Source organism: Condylura cristata, unplaced genomic scaffold (genome assembly GCF_000260355.1).
Source record: "Condylura cristata isolate star-nosed mole 26May11 unplaced genomic scaffold, ConCri1.0 scaffold00006, whole genome shotgun sequence".
Classification (NCBI taxonomy): domain Eukaryota; kingdom Metazoa; phylum Chordata; class Mammalia; order Eulipotyphla; family Talpidae; genus Condylura; species Condylura cristata.
Window position 1 is genome coordinate 6,422,596 of NW_004567107.1, and position 18,121 is coordinate 6,440,716.

Consider the following 18,121-nt stretch of genomic DNA (forward strand, 5'->3'; position numbering starts at 1 on the left):
AGATGGAAAAAAAAATGTGCAAAATGATGTAAAAATAAACTTTGTAATAAAAAAAAAATTCACCATCCTGTTGTTAACAGCTGGGACAGTCTAGTTCCTTTCTGTGCTGTACCCAACAAATGTCCTTTCATGCTCAGATGACAAAGACCAGTGTGAATTCACATGGAGATTATCAGTAATAACTGGAAAGCCCAAACATGTTCAGAAAAGCTTCCGAATACAAAACAGATGACTGGAAACGTAAAACCCAGTGCAATATTGCTCTCCCTTTTTAATCAGCTTTATAGAATACCATACATTAGTAATGACATTAGAAGACAGGTTTCCTGAATGTATACAAGATGGTGCAAGCTCATTACTGAGACTTACATAAGGTATTTTTCAGCTTCAAGAAGAGAGGCAATACAAAGTTTTTCATACACATGAAACACAAGAACACATAGACACGACAGCATCAACTCAGCAGAGGTGAGTTCGTAAGGCGCGTGGCCTGCACACACTGTCTGCCCCTACCGAGTGCAGAGGCCTTCCTTAATCTTGAATCACCCTTTGCTGAGTGCAAAGGCCTCTGGGACGTGGCAGCCACCTTAACGAGAAAGTACACCTGCACTTCCAAGCGTCCTTGAGAGCATGAAGCCATCCCCGGGCCTCCTACCTCCTGGGTAACCTACATTCTAAAACGTATTATTAATCTGGCAATGTTCTCAAGCATCTGGGCATTCAAAGCATCTCAAAATTCTCATTCCTTTTCATGTACTTACTACAACTTCTGAGTTTCAAGAAGCTTGTTTTTGATTCCCGTACACCTTCCCCATTCCCCAATTTTGGCAATTACATGCAGAATAAACTCATTAGAGGAAAAAAAAAGAGAGAGCAAATATATAGACTTCTTAAAGAAATAAGGAATGGAGAGGCAGGCAGACGCTGCCTAGGACACACAGATGGTGCTGATGCCACCACATTTCAATCACTTCTGTGGTCCACTAGTAATTTGGAGCAAATGTGTCCCCACCCTGCCTTCCCTACCCAGGCACATCAAGAGAAAGGAACTGTTAGAACTTCACCTGTTAAACACACTTAGTTGACCTTCAGCTGGGGTTCTCAAGGCTGGGGGGTGTGGGGCGAGTCACATCGCCACAGCTACAGACCCCACAGCCAGGAGTCTCGTGCCAGGGGGCCTGGGGGCTCCCACTCTCTCACTCACACACTTTGAGCAGCTGTGTCTATGGCACGTACATGAAGACTTCCAGGAAACTGGAAAAGAAAACCCATGCATCTATTTCCAGCCCTCACGATGTCTAATTCTCTCACTACAATGACTCAAATCTGTCTAAAAAGGTTTTCATATGCAGGCTTTTTTTTTTTTTTTAAAGGAAAGCACACTGTGGCTGAAATGTGACAGTGAAATAAAGTGTTTTCTACCAAATGAGTTTTAAAAAATAATTTTACAAGGCAAAACAATCTTGAATCTGTATTGCTGCTAACTTTCTGCAGAAGCAGAATATTAATACAAAGTACAAATTTATTTTTTCATCAGCAAAGTTCATTCTACAGATGTCAGTTAACTGAGCCACTGTCTCCCCATTCAACACTATCCTTAACCCATTCCACACACCGAAGGTTTCCCGTGGTGATTTTGCACTTTGCACTAAACCTTCATGTCAAGTCAGTACTGGGAGTGCAGTCAGAACACATAACATGAGGAAAACGACGATTCCTCTTTCATGAAAGAGAAAATCGAGTTACGCCTGTCCTGTGCCCGCCCAACTGCTACACGGGGCTTGGCACTGTGAGGGCAAACCAGTGGCTGATGCCAAAGTGTCCCTCGCTCTGGGTCTGGTCTCCAGAGGAAACCTGGCTGCGCCCTGAACAGCTGGGCTGTGCTTCTCTGTCAGCACCTGAGTCAACACCCACACACCCATCTCCATCTCTGGGGCTCACCCTCACCAGTTTCTGCCTCTGGGGTACCCCTGGACCCCAAACTCACCACCTTCACCACAGAAAAGAGCCTTCTTCAATGTTCACATCTTCATATTTATTCTCATAGTGATAACATGGATAATTTAGCAACCATCATGGAGAAAAACATTTTCTCATTGACTTGTCAGATAGATCCCGACACAATGACCTTCAATTATTCCAAGTCTTCTACTGATTTAGTATTTATTGAGTCAAATGCTGAAGTAGATGGACTCCCTCTTAGGCTCAGATCTCACGTTAGCCAGTCTGTCTGTCCTGTGCTCTATTTATGTTTGACTTCTAGTACCTAGGTGTGTTTGACAGTTACAAGCAGATTTCTCGACCAAACATTCAAACGCATATTCTGTAGTAGTGGCTTAATTTTTCTCTCTCCCTAAAAGGCAGAAGCCACATTCCACACTCCTATGCAACTTATTGTTACAGTTTATTGAAAGAAATGAACGGGAGGAGGTGGAGACAAGGAACCGGCTTCTTTAGGCACGGTGGGGCGCAGGTAGCTCGGAGAGAGGGCAAAACTGCCAGTCTGCAGCTGCTCACGGCTGCTGCTCACGGCTGCTGCTCACAGCTCCCTTAAGAAGGCCGCGAGGCTGCCGGCAGCAAGGGGCTCCGAGGACGGGACCGAGCTTGTGAAAGCAGCGGGACATCTTGAGGAAACATACAAAGTGACGCCGGTCGGCGATGACCTGTGTTCGAGACTTGTGCTTGACGCTTTGGTGTGGCTCCGTGGCAGCCGCCCAGACACCAAAACCCAGCCCTGATTAACGGTCAGCATACAATCAAACCAAAAATACTGAGACGTCCTTTCTTTTCCAGAAGAGAGAAATAAAGGCACAGAAACCTGCCAAAATAGATTTCCCCCATAAGAATAGTATGGTTGATTAAAATAGTTTATCACTAGTAAAACTTGTATCACTAGAGCAGACAATACAAATTAGTTTTTGTAAAAAATGACATTCACTGAATTCCAGTCTGTGCATTCAATGTGAATCATCATCAAAAATATATTACAATGGCCAGTCTGTAAGTTCAGTTTGGGGTTTCTGCGCGGTGCCGAGTGTCCTGGGCAGGGGCACCACAGGGAAACTTCGCCGCCTACTCGCCCTCCCCTGCCTGACCGGACCGAGCCAGGGTAGCCCGCTCCGGCGCGGCCAGACACCCCGCGAGCGGCGGCTGCGAGGCCAGGACGCGCCCCGAGGCACCGGCGCCCGGACCCACACGCCACACCCGGAAAAGCCAACACTGCGCCACACTTTAATAGATAGTTGAGTACTTTTTTTGTTTTCTGCTTTTAAGCTCAGCTTAAATTTTGTCAAGGAAACCATTTCACAAGAGGGTACATCACAGCCTACTCAGCAACAGTCCTTGTTTATTAGAATCTGAAGATGTCCATATTACATCAAATATAAATATATATTATATTTACATTTCCTTCTCAGCTTTTCCGTTTAGGTGAGTGTATTTATAGATAATGCCACGAATGTCACCACATTACTATCCTCAGTGCAACTGGTATTTTCCTTCTATTTGATGCAAAAGGTAAGACAGCATCTGAAAAGAGGCCTATGCTCCCCTCTCAAATAAAAGAAGGGTAGCCATGAATGGAGATGTAGGAATCTTCTAGGAGATTTCATTTTGTTTTTTAATATTTCAAAATACCTGAAAAATGTGGTCCCTCCTGCCGTACTATTCTCTAGTTGGGGACAAGAAAGTAACAGAGTATGCAACTTACAAAGGGGAGGAGCCCAGGGAGAGAGCCCTGCGTGTCAGCTCATTAATCTGCTCAGTAAAGGTCTGCTTTAAAATGTCTGGATGCTGTACAATATCATACAAGACAATCGTCAGCCTCAGGCAGCTGGCACGCCTCCTCAGAGTCATCGCCTGACAGTCTGCGCCAGGCTGGCCTCGGCCGCTCACTTTCGGTCATCGATGGTCTTGATGAACTCCACGGCCGCCGTGAACTGCATCCACCAGTAGGACTCCTCTCCGGACAGACAGCCGGCGTAAAAGCTGCTGATGTACTGAACAGTGGACAGCAGACAGGGCGGGTTTGCCTGGGAGAGGGGAAATCCTCAGCGTCAATCGCTAAGACACACCACATCTTCACGCGTTTCCCTGTCAGAGGCCTGGGCCAGTCCTGAAAGCAACACCCAGCTACTCTCTGGAAGTGACGTTCAGCCCCAGCTGTCGCCCTGGGGAGCGGCGGTCAGCGGCGAGGCCGTCAGGCGCTGCGCGCCTGGAGCGCACGGCCCGAGCACGCGTGTAGCCCGTTGAACGAACCCAGCAGCGAGATGACGGCTCGTGCTGGGATCAGACCCTGAGGGGGGCGACGCTGTAGGCAGCGACAGGCCTGTGGAGAACTCAACGTGAAGGGAGACGGCAGAACACAGTAAAAAGGACGTGCCCCGTGCGCTCCTGCCTCGCTCAGCAACTACCCACCGAGCCCCGCCGAGAGGTCCAGGCCCGGCTGTGAAGGCTGCGCGTGTCCAGCCACCCCTGCCCTTCCTTCTGCAAAGAGGCTGGCTTCCTGGCTACAGGAGCCTGAGACTCAACAGAGGGCAGGTCCCCGCGTGACGCCGGCCCAGACCAGCTCCGGGAGCGGCAGCGAGGGGCTCACCTTTATCAACACGAAGACCAGGACGGGCACGAAGTCGTCGGCGCCCGGGACGGAGTCCTCGTTGGCCAGGCTCAGGAGGTTCATGATGGTGCAGCACATCCTCAGGATGCACCGCACCTTGTCCCGCGGGGTCTTGTAAGCGCTGATGGTCCTGATTTCGGACTGTGCGGACGGCCACGGGGCCTCCCGGAGGTAGACCTGCGAGGGACCACAGGCTGCAGCCTCCTGCCAGGCCACGCGGGGCCAGGGCAGCTGCCGCCCCTCCCGCAGCAAAACTACGCTCCGGCTCCCTCCACTTCACTTAAGGTCAAAGTTTGACTTTTAGACTTTTGGGTCACGGGCTTTGCCTTTTCAAGTACAGCGACCAAGATGTCCACTAGCAGAGCAAAGGGCATACATTCCCCGAATCTAGAAGTCATACATTTCAAACAGTTATGTTTCCTAAGCAGCTAGGAGGGAACTTCTCCACATGGAGTTGCTGGTTCCAGAACCTGAGCAAGCTACTTTTAAAGGAAAATAATTGAAAAACTAGCATGTGTCTTTACTGCTGTCGTTCTAGAAATGTTTCGGAAAATCGGGCAATTTAAAAAAGTATGCGAATTAACATCCCACTGAAGAGAATTTTGTAAAACAACCAGGAAGTTCAAGTACCTAACGGTCCCCATTTTAAAAGAGCTGTCTGACCGGGAGGAAGGCGGGGTGAGTAACTGCAGACGGCTTTCGGGTCACACTGGGACCCCAAGTCCTCTCCTGGCACAGCTGTCTCCACACTCTGACGCGGGCCTGGCCTCCCTCTAGGGGACCTGTCCCTCTAGGGGACCTGGCTGCAGGCCGAGCAGCAGGGCCGGAGCAGAGGCCGCGTGCCGCTGGCGGGGCTCCTCGGAGCTGGCTCTCCCACTCCCGCTACCGACGTCCCCTCCACGCCGGGGATTTTAGTCCTCGGAAGGACCTTTGAGATCGTGTGGCTGTAACTGGCGTTGGCAAGACATTACACTTAGTTTTCTTGAAGAACTGATGACACACCTTTGGCAGTTTGGGTTACCCCCACACACACACCCAATGCGATATAAACCTGTCTCACCTCTGGTATCTGCAGGGCTCTGTGATTTGCAGTCACAACTTTGGACAATCTCTGGATATGTTCATGAAGAACCCTGAAAACCCCCCAAAACACATATGTAAATATGTATTTCAGATTTCTCTCTAGATAAAGATCACAGTGGAGAAAAGGCTATCTGGCAGCTCTAAGCAGTCTGTCTTGTAAAGACTGACAGTGGGGCCTCCCGGGGCCTAGGGTAAGCCTCGGCGCTCTCACCGCGATAGCCGGAGTGCGATCCCCAGCCAGGGAGCTGACCACATATGGCACAGCACACCTCTCCCTCAGCAGTTGTGCTCCCTGTTCTTTCTCTGGTGAATCCTCTCACCCCCACTCATCCCCGCACCTCTGGCCTGTACCCCAGTTCTATGCAAAATTTAAAACTGCAAAATAAGCAGCAAGACATAAAAAGGATCACACTTAGGACATGTGGACAGAGCAGAGGAAAGGCAGAGAAACCCTTCTTTCCCCAGATCAGGACTACGGCTGTTTCCCAGGGAGAAAGTGGGGGAGCCCTTCACCCAGTAGCTCCCTGCACACTGCTCAGTAACCCGGACAAGAGAAGAAGGCACAAAAGCCAGAAACTGAAGATCAGAGATGCTTAGGTGAAGCCACTCAACCCGCATCTCAGAAGAAGGCAGTCAGGCCTGCAAAGGTGAAGGATTTGCCAAAGGGTCCCCAGGGATTAGCAGCTGAGGCTAAGCTCAGTTCTCCTGGATTCTAGCATTCTTCCCAGAACACTCTGTCAGTGCTCCTCTGGGTAAACCTGCAGAGATCCCCGGAGGAGAGGGCAGAAATAATCTGCTTCAGCTGGCTCGCTGCAGTACATACAGTCTGAAGGCTCCACTCATTACCCCATGCCAGAAGCCAAAAACTGTGTTGTGGCGGGAAAACAGGCCCCACCCAGCACAAGGCGCCAGGGTCTGGGTGGCTGAGGGCCCTGCATGCGAGCAGGAGAGAGGCAGGCCGGGATGGGAAAGGGAGCTCTTGCCACACAGGCCTGAGCGAGTCCTAACGGGAGTGTCGGCAGGAAGGGTCCCCCCAAGAAGTGGCGCTCAAGATCGGAGGCTTAGGGAGGGCAGGCAGCGAGAGGGGAGCAAGTCAACAGCAAGGCCTGCCACAAAGGCTCGCGACTCGCCCCAGGCGACTCGGCACATCCTGCGAACGCCAAAGGTGCAGACCGGGAGTGGCGGCCTGGCCTTAGCTGCCAGGCCCTTGTCTCAGGGAAAGCCCGTCTACAGCACGGGGCCAGCTGAGGGCCCTCCGCGCCGCCACAGGCACTAGACAGAGGCGGACTCACTGGTCGCGAAGAATGTCCCCGTCCTGGTTCGGGTAGAACGCGAGCTTGAAAATCCGATTCATCACGCTCCGCTCGATGGCCAGCTGGGCGTCCTGCAGCTGCTCCTCGCTGGCGTTCTGCCAGATGACATCCTGGGCCATCGCCCCGTAAAGGAACTGCAGGAAGTCTTCCACCTGCGCAGTTTTATCGTCAGCCGCTGTGAGTTTCTGAAAGTCTCCAATGCGAAAAGAATAACTTTTAAAATACAGTATCTGAGTAACTTTTAGGGGAAATCACAGCCGTCACTTTAACCACTCGCTCTGCAGCTACTACGCTCGCAAAGCCAGAGGGCCCAGTGTGGTTTATCCTAGAGTATTATCGAAATCAGGAAAAAGGCCAAGAAATAGATAAAAGTTTAAGAGCAAAGGCTTTGCTGTAACAGAATGTACTGCTGAAAACTGGGTGGATTGAAAAATCTTGCCAGTTTTCTCAGTTTTTTATAAACTGTAGCTGGCTCATCTAGAATACAAGTAATGCATCGATTCGACACCGTTCCCCGGTTAAGAGTCCCGCAAGCGGCCGAGCACGGAGGCCGGCTTCAGGTGCGCAACACCCGCGCAGGTCCGAGCTCCGCATCTTCCCAGCTAGGCCACTGGGCAGCTGCTGAATGTCAAGGTCGCAGTCACCTTGAATGAACTCCCTGATCTTCTTCTCCTTGCTCTCGAGCAGCAGCCTCACGCAGACGGTGGTGAAGTAGCGGTTGGCCACCTCCTTGTCCCGGAGCACCCGCTGCAGCAGCCTTTCCAGGTGGGCCTGCGTGGTCTGCAGCCCTTGCCGGCAACGCGTGAGGTAAGCAATATAGGGGGCCCTTTTCCTAAAAGGAAAGACCTTTGCAGGACAGCCGCAGACACGCATATGGTCTCGCACACTAAGCGTCCTACTTTGTATTTCAAAGGAAAGTTTTACTTCTTGACTTACTAGTATGAAGTTTTACTTCATATTAAATTCCAGGGGCCCTCCCTGGTGGCACAGCGGGTTAAAGCAAAGCACTGAGAAGCTAAAGCCACTGCAGCATGAGTTTGATCCCTGCCCTGGAGGTGACCCACATGGCACGGCAGACCTCTCCTGACCCGCCCGCTGCTCCCCTCAGCAGTGTATTTCAGTCAGACCAGCCTGTTCTGCTCCCCACTCCATCTCACCGCCCTTGCACCTCTGGCCTGTACCCCAGTTCTGTATGCATGAATAAATCAATCTTAAAAAATAAAAAATTCCGGTTACATTTAGCAGGTCTGGCTGTAAATAACCATTCTGGGCACTAATCCTGTGGCCACCTCAGAGTAGAACAGCAACTTCTACGAAGAACACCCTGGGCTGAGCAGAACAATCCGTGAGCAAACTCACTGCTGGTCTCCCAGCCCCCGTGCCTCCCTGGTCCACTTCATGGGGGGACAGGCCCTCCCACTGCCAGGCCCTGACACTTAGCAGGGAGTTGACTGCTTCAAAAGACTAAAAGAGCAACAAAGTTTAGGTTACTGCACCACTGGGTCATTAACATCTACCAATCAGCTACTTAGTCTGACCGCTATCAGCACCCCCACTTCCCAGGCTCCAAGGTCTCTTCACTTGCAGCATCTCAGCGACATTTTTCTCCACAGCTGCTGGCAAGGGAGGGCAGAGGGCAACTGGAAGCAATTCCTAGGCCACGGCCGCTTCGGGGAAGCGGTGTTCCCTACCACCCTAAAAACCGGCCTGTGTCACCCCAGCTCCCCTGGCCTCACAGCACTGGCACCTCTGTGCTAAAGCTGCTGTTAGGAAACGCTCAAGAAACGCACACCCCGCTACAGCAGAGCGGCCGGCCAGGACTACTTCCGGGTGACGTATCCACCTGAGCAGTGCACGACCAGTGAGCCCAGCGGACACTTGGCAGAAAGTCGAGAGGCTCTCCCCTGCCATTGGCAGGCTGGGGGCAGGCGGACACGTTACCTGTAGTCCTCGGCGATGGACGCCAGCAGCTTCCTGCAAGTCCTGTTATCGAAGCGGCACACGCAGCGCATCGTCTCTTGAAGCTGAGCCATTAGGTTCTTATCTTGTAAATTAATTGCTTCAGCTATTTGAACTTTTAAGAAGCACACAATTTCATTGTCTAGACAAACAAAAACAAGAACCCCTTACCATTCCGAGTCGCCAGGGCTCGCACAAGCACCACGCGCCCCTCCTGCCTGGCGGTGGGCGCGGCCGGGGGCAGCTGTGCGCCGCCCAGTCAGAGAGCACGCGGCGGGCCAGCCGTCACCACCCCCGCAGTGACGCTCAGCAGATGCACTGCGCTGCCGCAGCCACTGCAACTCACCCTCTGGGTCTGTGTGGTCTGGTAAGCCATTCCTTGTCGAGTGGGTCAGCACTGGGAACGCGACAGAATCGGCAGAGCAAAGGGCAAGCCTCAGTTTCTTCTTTGCATCTCTGAGGAGTAAGTTGAGCATATATTAATCTCTTTATCCTATGGGGTCAGATGTTGTATTTACTATGGAAACTAGTGTGCTACCCCAGGACTGACTCAGACATCCAAGTGGTGTACCAAAATGATGTGTGACTTATAGACACGTCACACCACAGAACAGGCTGTCTAGTCGCCCAGGGAGCAGAGCTGCGAGGCTGCTCTGGGGAAGGACCAGGCTGCTGGGAGAGCCACTCCTTCACTTCGTCCTGCGCCGGCTCCCGCTGGCACGTGAGGAAGGCAAGGGCGCCGTGCTGAGGTGCACTCAAGGCCTTCACCAGACGAGCTCCCGGACAGGAAGCCTTCTCTACTGCTCTGCTTCAAGTGTTTCTGTGTTGAGCCTACACTGCCCTCCCTGCCCCGCAGCAAGTGCCCTGCTGTAGGCTGTCCTCCTCAGCAGGAAGCTCTGGGTGCTGAGGGGCCTTCAGGATTCCTGTATATGCTGGTGCCCGCAGCTCTTTCTGGTACTGTGGGGCCAGAAGTTCAAATCCTATTCAGAGAAAGGAATTGCAACACCTCAGAGCACAGGCCTGGGCTCCACTGCACCACCAGGGAGGGCCCGACCTTTTTTAAAACTCTCTTTGCCTTGTACACTTCTATCTCATCATGGCAATGGTGACGAGACGCCCAACTCCAGAAGCTCGAAGTCCCAAGAAATACCTGTAGGAGAAGGCGGAGTCCTGGGGGTGGGCAGCCTGGCTCGCAGAGTCGGGGAGGTCGTCGGCTGAGATGTTCTGCAGGGCTTCGTCCCGAGGGGAGCCGTGCGCACTCTCGCTGTCACCGGTGACCTCTAGACAAAAGCCACCGCCCCAGGGGCAGAGGCAAGTTAGTTGGGAATATTCTGGCACCACCAGGAATTCGAGCAACAACAAATGAACACTGTGCTTTTCAAGAAGAACTTTTTGACAAGAAAGAGGAAAATGCTCCAAACATTTAAAACAAGTTATCGACAGCACCAAGTATCAAGAGAACAGGTGTTTAAAAGAATGTTCCCGCTTTCTTTTTCTCTCCTTTCCACGAGGTGACACTGTGTTCCAGGAGCACGTGCTTCCGCCTCCTCCAGGTGGTCGCCACATGAGGCCTTCCAGACAGTGGCTTATGCTGATTCACTGACCCAAACGGAGTAAGGTTAATACTCTGCAATCACTGGACCACAGAACTAAAAGAGGCCTTGGGATCATTCTCCCTCAACACACCTGCGTGACAGACCTGGGCTCCTGCCCAGGCAGAGAAGAGCCCGCGCGCAGCCCCTGCCTCGGGGAAGCACGCAAACAGCAGCGAGGACCGAGCCGCGGCCCTCAGCGTCTATCTATTCAATTAGTCAATTTAGAGAATGTGTGCATAAATAAAATTAAAAAGAATAATAAAAAAAAAGCTTAGTGTACTAAAGATATTGTGATGACCTAGGGAAAACAGTCCTATTCTCAGGGGAACATTTCAAATGTTTCAAGGGGAAAAAAAATGTTAATTAAGTCTAGGGAAAGGCTCCATGGACATCCATTATGTTATTCTTTCACTTACACTATTCTATTTTTAAACTTTTCAATAAAGAAAGTATGGGAAGTTCTCCCTCCAAACCCACCTCTCGGGCTCCCCTTCCCGCCCCCCTCAAACCAACTCACACTGCCAGTTGTGGGAGGAACTCCACCCCTACTTGTGCTTTTCTGTAGTTCTGTTTCCCTCAACGGCCTGGGGCGTTGCACTACAGCCTTCTGACAGCTCCTCAGAAGCAGCCATGGAAGGGCGCTTTGAATCAGACTGCTCATGTCGCCGCTGCCCCCACCACCGCGCAATCCTGTCTTGATACCCACCTGAACTCTCATAGTTTGCCATCGCTCCTTCCCCGGGGCTGCTCCTCTTAATGGCGTTCCTGTATTTGTCCAGGATGTCCTCAGCCACCTGGGCTTGTGCACTGAGTCTAGGGCCGGGGTCATCTGTGGGGAAAGGAGAGGGAGAGAGTCAGCCCCTGACTTTTGGAGGCGCTGCTGTTAGTACGACACCAGTAGCATAATCCCAAAGGCGGATTAGGAGGTGAGACTTAAAAAGAGCACATATCTCAGTGTTAAGAGGCACCATGCAGCTGCCTACTCAGCGCATTTCTAGGCCCAAGAGCCTTGCCAAAGCACAACATTGGGGGATTAGCTCCACTTTCGCATCATCGCCAGAATTCTGCATGACAGTATCAAAAAGTTCAGTGCAGACTAAATGGATGATGGGTTTCTAGGGTGTTTGCACCCTCCGATCACTGTTATGAGCAATTCATGCTAACAGAAGCTCCCACAGTGCATTTTCTATGCAGACTTCATTTACTCAGACAGCTCCGTGCTGCAGGGAAAAAGTATTCAAACTTAGAATTAAACTCTTTTTAACAGGAAAAATGCCTTCATTCAGTCTTCCCTCATGAATTTCTCTCTCTACACCACATGGTGAAAAGTTCAGGTTTCAGCTCAGGAAGTCTAAACGCGACTGGCGCAGCTGGAAGCACACGCCTGTGTGTCAGGGCCTGCAGTGTCAGAGGCACGCCTGCAGAATCGAGACACGGCTGGGGTGCTGGAACTGTTCCAGGGGTGCCCAGAGGAAAATCTTATCACAACCACAGCGCCGATACTACAGCACCATTCCCCTGTGATCCAGCCCAGGCCGTCACAATGGCTTCCTAAGTCTAAGATGGCACAGTCACCAATTAACAGCTCTCAGAGCAAAGAATTGCTGTGGGTCTATGGGAAGAAGTTAATGCAAACTCCTGAGGTAGAATTAGGCCAAGCAGGTAACTCTAAAAGACCGTATCCTGGTAGAATCCCATTTTTAAAAATTCTGAATGCACACAAAAATCACTAGGTGGTAGAGTGTGGTAGTGTGTGCACACGCACACACAGCTGCTACCATTCATTGAGCACTTGTCAAGCATCAGGAACTGTGCTAAGCATCTCATCTGAATTACCTTGCTTAATCCTCACAACACCCCAATAAGGACATAACTATTGTTATCACCCCTATTCTACAGAAGAGGAAGTCAAGGTATGGAGAGGTTAATACACTCTGAGGCCCTTCTGTTTCCATATAAAAGATATTTAGAATTTGTGTCTCTGTAAAATTGCTGTAATCTGTAGAAAGGATTTCCAAGGTGATTTAATCTTTCTGCTATAATGCACGATGAGACAGTCCCAATCAAATCTGATGTTCTTCAAAATGTAAATTGCTAAAAATCTCCTAATCACCAAACCTTCCCTGGAAGGGAAGTGCTTGCCGCTACTGGCTGTGAGTGCTGCTGACAGCTCCGGAAAAGGAACCAGGAAATCTGTCAAACATGATTAAAAGCCGTATGTTGCTGCTAACCTTCAACACTGTACTAAGGACGTTCTTAAAGTTTTTACCCCATAAAAATGAAAACAAAAAATGATCTACATATGAAGCTGTGAGTATACTTTCATGTAAAAATATAGATATAATTTAAATATCTGAGAGCAAGAGAATGTTCCCACTACATGAAAATCATCACATTATCTTATGGCCAATTAAAATGAGTAAGACACAACTATGTCTAGAAAGTGGGAGAGGGCTGGTGAATTCTGTGGTAAGAGAAGAACACAAAGCCGCATACATACTCTACTGCAATCATGCAGTCATGTTCAATCAAATATGTAAACACTGAGAGAACATGAGAGAAGAAATAGGGTGGCAGGTTTATGGACTCAACTTAAAAACTTTCAGAACGGTTTTAACGTTTTTAATGAAAAATTTCCATGGGTCATTAATTAGGACTGGGTAGAAACATGTGCACCAGGTGGGACGCTACATTGCCTGAATCAAATACAAAATGAAACAGTTTAGAAAAAAACTTTCCTTAGCTTCTAGTCTCAATACCAAGAACCAAAAACAATGCACCGCCCAAACAAAAGTAAAAAAGTAACTGACTTATAACTTCTCCAAAAAGCTCTTGACAGTTCATTAAGAGTGTTTCCCTCGGCCAACACAAACGGCATTCTAAACTGAGAACCCGGGAAGGCCACGTCCGCTTGGAGCCCAGAGGACGCCTTCCCACCTCCTCCGGGAGCACAGGACTCCTGGGTGCCTTGACACACTTCCCACAACACTTAGCACAGTGCCTGGCGTGAGTCAGATGTTCAACAAGTGTTTGCTGATGGAATAAGGTAGGCTTTAATGTTCCTCAGCAGGAAGCCAAGAGCCGGAGGCACATCTCCTGCTGTGCAAAACCTTTATTCCAGAAAGTAGCCACAAAAATAATGCAGGTGTCCCCCAGGGCTTGGAAATAAATGTTATCTAAAGATGTACAACTGGACAGCAGAATGTGTACTGAAATGGGATTCTACCTTTACTATGCTGAGCTCTTTGAAGGAGGATGTTCTTTTGAAACCTATCCCATTTTTTAGTAAAAATTTTCTTTTTGACTTAGTAGGATAGTATAATTTAAAGCCCAAATAAGAAAAGAGAGGCGAGAGATTAATTTCCCTCTAGGTGCTCTATAGTCACAGGGGACAATACAGAGCGTCGACCTCAAGGGTGGGTCATGTACACTGCCTATGCTCAGACTTTCCTTTTAGGTTGCTCTCATAATGCGCCAAAAAACAGCTGCAAAATACAAATGCTGAGTAAGGTCAGAACCCACACCCTAGTATTTCCCTTGAGCCAGATAGCAATGTTAAAATGAATCAAGCTGTAAAAAATTGGTAACGTTTATAAACTTAAGATATTGCTTGAACACTTTATCAGAAAAAAGGCAATGATTAGGTAAAAACAGAATTTCACTGTGACCCTGAATAATCAAGGACTACAGATGTAAATAAATTTAGAAATCAATTTATTAATGATCAGTGTTAGAGAAAACTAGTCAATCAACAATCCAAGATATGGCATGCACAGCACTAAACCGTCACCACACCTTCCTAAAAGGCACTAAGTGTCCTCAACTCTCTAGGGTGCTGAGCTGGAGGCTAAGCCCAGAGGCTCAGGATCATAAACAGAAGTTATGATAATGAGGATGATGATGGTGGTGGCGTCTGCAGGAAGAGCACACTGAGATTCGCTGTGGCCGCCAACCGGAAACCACAGAGCTATGAGAACATACTCCCCACTGTACACACACAGACACACTCTTCTAGAAAGGCAGCGCTCATGGCACCCAAGGTAAGTGTTATGAAATATGTGCTCTGGGAATGAAGGAGCCAGGAAGTCCATGGAGCTACAAACCTGTGAGTGTTGAGAATCTGTCAGGCCCCAGATCATCTTTGTCTTTTTCTTGTTTTTCTTTCTTTCTAAAGGGTATAGGAGCTGGAAATTAAATAAAGTCAGTAGTGTGACATATAACATACTGCACTACTTGGAAGACAGCAGTCATTTGGAGTTAACTGGTGTGCCAACATTTCTAAGTGAAAGGAGGCTGAAAAGTTTAAAAGCTAAGAAATCCAAGTGTCAACTGGCAATAGTTCTTAACTAGCACTGAAGCTTTCAGAGTCTGCTTGGGGGTCGTCTGTCACAGGGAGAATGATTTAACGGGAAGCGCTGGGAACAAGTGAAAACCACTGCCTCTTAATCTCCCTCCAAACAGCCGTCCAGCACCCTGAGCTCATCGTCTGCTCCTCCTCGCGGGGCCTGAGCACGCGTGGAAGCAGCGCCCGGCTCCCGAGCACACGGCGCCGCGCAGAGACCCTGGCAGCGGTCCCTGCTTGGTCCTGTGTGCGCTCTCCTTTCAGGAAGAGATGCTTCTGCCAACTCAGATCTCAGCGAGTACTGGTGTGATGCCAGACTAGTCACAAAAAAGCCAACAATTTTATACAACTGCCTTTCAAAATAAGCACTCAATAATAATCTCAGCATAAACATGCTCAATGAACATAGACATAAAAGGCTTAAGTCTGTCCCAGGAATGTCAAGGATGAATTTTCATGTTTCATTACCAAAAATACCGATGTGTCCTGTCACAATTAGTAGCAATACCTGTCAAAAGTCTCAACCATGACCTGTGTGACTTCCATTTATGAAAATGCTACCACTTCCTGCAAAGAATAAACACAACTGTCCATTTTTAAAGTTCTGCTTTAGCATCTTAGTTTCATCTGTGTGATAGTTTCTACACCCTCAGGACAGCTAGAAATTTAGGCCCAGCAAGTTTCACAGAGGACCTCAGATATTGGCTCTCTGAAAGAGATTTGAGGGCTCTGCTTTTTGTTGCTTACATAGCATTCTAGTATTTTATAAAATTACCTTTAGGCATGGCTGAAACAAAACGTTTTCTCCACCAAGGTCTGTTCCTGTCTGATTTCTCATCATCGCTATCTTTGCGTTCTTCAGTCTGTAGAAAAAGTTTGATGCTTTATTTGGAATTCAGTAGCAGGATAAATTACTATGAAAAGGATTTCAGTTAGTCTGTGAAATATAAAAATCACTACTTGTGCCAAAAGCATAACTGTTCTTATTACTGTGTAGGTAACTTTTGGAACACTGAAGTATATTTTTGAAGTAATTTTCAAGTAGACTATGATCCACATGAGGGTAAATGCTCTCTCATTACTGTTAGTCAATGAAAGCTTAATGAGGCGCCTAACACAAAGTAGGCACGCATGTGCATTAGGAACGCGCAGATGCCACGCATGAAGTCTCAGGGGGGTGCGGTAGTGCCATCATGACACTCACACTGTGTGCCAGGTGTGATGACAGACTACCTGCTATCTCATTTAAACAGCGCAGCAGCCTTAGGAAATAAATACTGTTTGGTCCTTTAAACATGTAACAAATACAAAGCTACAAAAGTTACCTCGTCTTTTTCCTCAAAGTAATATGGTCCGAATGCGAATGCGGCACAGCCAGAACTGAAACCTAGCTCTGACCATCAACGTTGCGTTACCATTGAGACAACATGTCAAAGGGCAGAGACTTAAACCCTTTCTTTCCTTGTTATCATGAGACCTTGGACAAAGCATTTATATCTGATTTTTCATCTACAAGACTGAGACTCGAAAGGCCTTTCAAAGGATGTCCATGTGAATGTGAGAGACGAGGGCATCTGCGCCAGGGAGTTTTAACAGTGGGATGAGACATCACTGATCTATGGGGGAACTCGTGAAGCAAGTACACACATGAGGCGTGATAAGCAGTACAGCCGCTCCCAACCGGGCAGGAGTTCCAAGCATACACAGGGACAGTGATATGCACACTGATGCTTTAAGGCTGATTGGAATGTGCTGCTGAGAGCCTGTTTCACTGCATGTAAAGACAACATAGGAATAAATACAAGGGTAAGTGTGTGTACACAAATTCACACACCCAGTCCCTAACTCCATCAAGTGAGAGGCAGCAAAACCTGAGAACAGGAGCAGACCTTGATTTGAGAACTAAAAGAAGCAAGGTCTCCTTGGAGAAATGGCTGCTTCCAGGCCTAGGGCAGACTGTGCAATAAAAGCAAGTAACATTTCATGTCAGAAAGCACAGTAATATTCAAAGAATATCAGCAGCACATCAAAGGAATCCAGGAGCCAGCTTGAAGGGGCTTCCCTTGGCTGAACTGGACACAACCAGGCTTCAAAATAAGTGATGGTAGCAAACACACTGACTAAAATAGAGAACAACAAGACCATAATAAGTAATGGTTAGTAAGTAGATAGACTCAAAATCTGATAAACAGAAAATGTACATAATTTCAAAGCAACCCCCCTCGATACACACACACACACAGAATATGTATTATTACAAAGGGGAAAAGAGTGAACTTTATGGTGGTGAAAGAAACTGAGGTTTACATAAAATTAGACAGAAAACTGCTTAGCAAATGTGGTAAAAATGCAAGACACATGACTGCAAAACTAAGGTAGCACAGGTTCCCGACGGGTGGCAGCTGAGGACATGCTAGACAGACGAAGCACCTTCAGTCGTGTCTAATCCCAGACCTATATACTCCATGCCAGCGGCCAACCACGCGAGAAGCAGACTGACAATACGAGCGCTGACCGGAGGCGGCCAGCTCTCCGACATGGCGCGTGTTCATACCTCTCCTCTCGAGGAGTCCTTACTGGGGGATGAGGATGAGGAATGCGGGGCAGCCACCAAGGAAGTAGCACCAATGGCTGCCCCTGAAGGGAGGTCGCGCTCTTCATTCCCTGGACGTCGGTTCCAGCTGGGGTCACTCATGGGCCGCCGCACAGAAGACACGATGTCAGAACTCCGGCTGCGAACTAATCGCTCAGGGTAAGAATGCCTTTGCTTGAAGGCCTCCATTTCCGCCGGAGTTAAAACATGGGAACCAAAGTGTGGCAGTCGGGCTTCATTTCCTCCCACGGCTCCTTCCAGGATGGGGGGATCCGGTGGTGGATGTGACGGCCTCGCATAGTGAACCTTGGGCCTCACCACAGCAGAAGCCCCTGGAACACAGGAAAAGCAGCTTGCTACTGAGACACAACCAGTCTAGCAAAGGCGGTAACAAGGAGCTTTGATTTTGTTCTTCTGTGTGTAAGACAAAGCCCAAAAGTTCATCTGACTGACTTACCTTCATGAGGAGACAGCGGGTCAAACATGGCAAGCAGAGCATCTGGCTGAGAGGGTGGAGCAGCCAGCTGGCGGGCACCTAAGACAGACAGACAGACTGTGAGGCCAAGTCAGAACTCATGGCTCAGCGGGTTTCCACACCGCGAAACAAGTCCAAGCATTCAT

The 18,121-nt window shown here is 49.0% G+C and overlaps 1 protein-coding gene across 7 annotated transcripts in view; it reads right to left on the minus strand.

Annotated features, from left to right (window-relative positions):
- Positions 1 to 252: 252 nt before the first annotated feature.
- The window catches only part of GAPVD1 (GTPase activating protein and VPS9 domains 1), a 38,094-nt gene continuing 20,225 nt past the window's right edge, over positions 253 to 18,121 (minus strand). For 4 of the 7 annotated variants that reach the window (XM_004677333.2, XM_004677334.2, XM_012721438.1 and 1 more), the window contains 13 exons: positions 17,958 to 18,035; positions 17,462 to 17,832; positions 15,683 to 15,770; positions 14,669 to 14,749; positions 11,272 to 11,394; positions 10,121 to 10,250; positions 9,317 to 9,426; positions 8,953 to 9,112; positions 7,656 to 7,843; positions 6,991 to 7,204; positions 5,676 to 5,748; positions 4,595 to 4,792; positions 253 to 4,031 (listed from right to left, as the gene is read on the minus strand). In XM_004677333.2, the coding sequence (XP_004677390.1) occupies positions 3,891 to 4,031; positions 4,595 to 4,792; positions 5,676 to 5,748; positions 6,991 to 7,204; positions 7,656 to 7,843; positions 8,953 to 9,112; positions 9,317 to 9,426; positions 10,121 to 10,250; positions 11,272 to 11,394; positions 14,669 to 14,749; positions 15,683 to 15,770; positions 17,462 to 17,832; positions 17,958 to 18,035 (1,955 nt within the window). In that variant the 3' untranslated portion in view covers positions 253 to 3,890. The remainder of the gene's footprint in view (positions 4,032 to 4,594; positions 4,793 to 5,675; positions 5,749 to 6,990; positions 7,205 to 7,655; positions 7,844 to 8,952; positions 9,113 to 9,316; positions 9,427 to 10,120; positions 10,251 to 11,271; positions 11,395 to 14,668; positions 14,750 to 15,682; positions 15,771 to 17,461; positions 17,833 to 17,957; positions 18,036 to 18,121) is intronic. The other 3 variants (XM_012721441.1, XM_012721440.1, XM_012721439.1) reach the window with 1 other exon arrangement.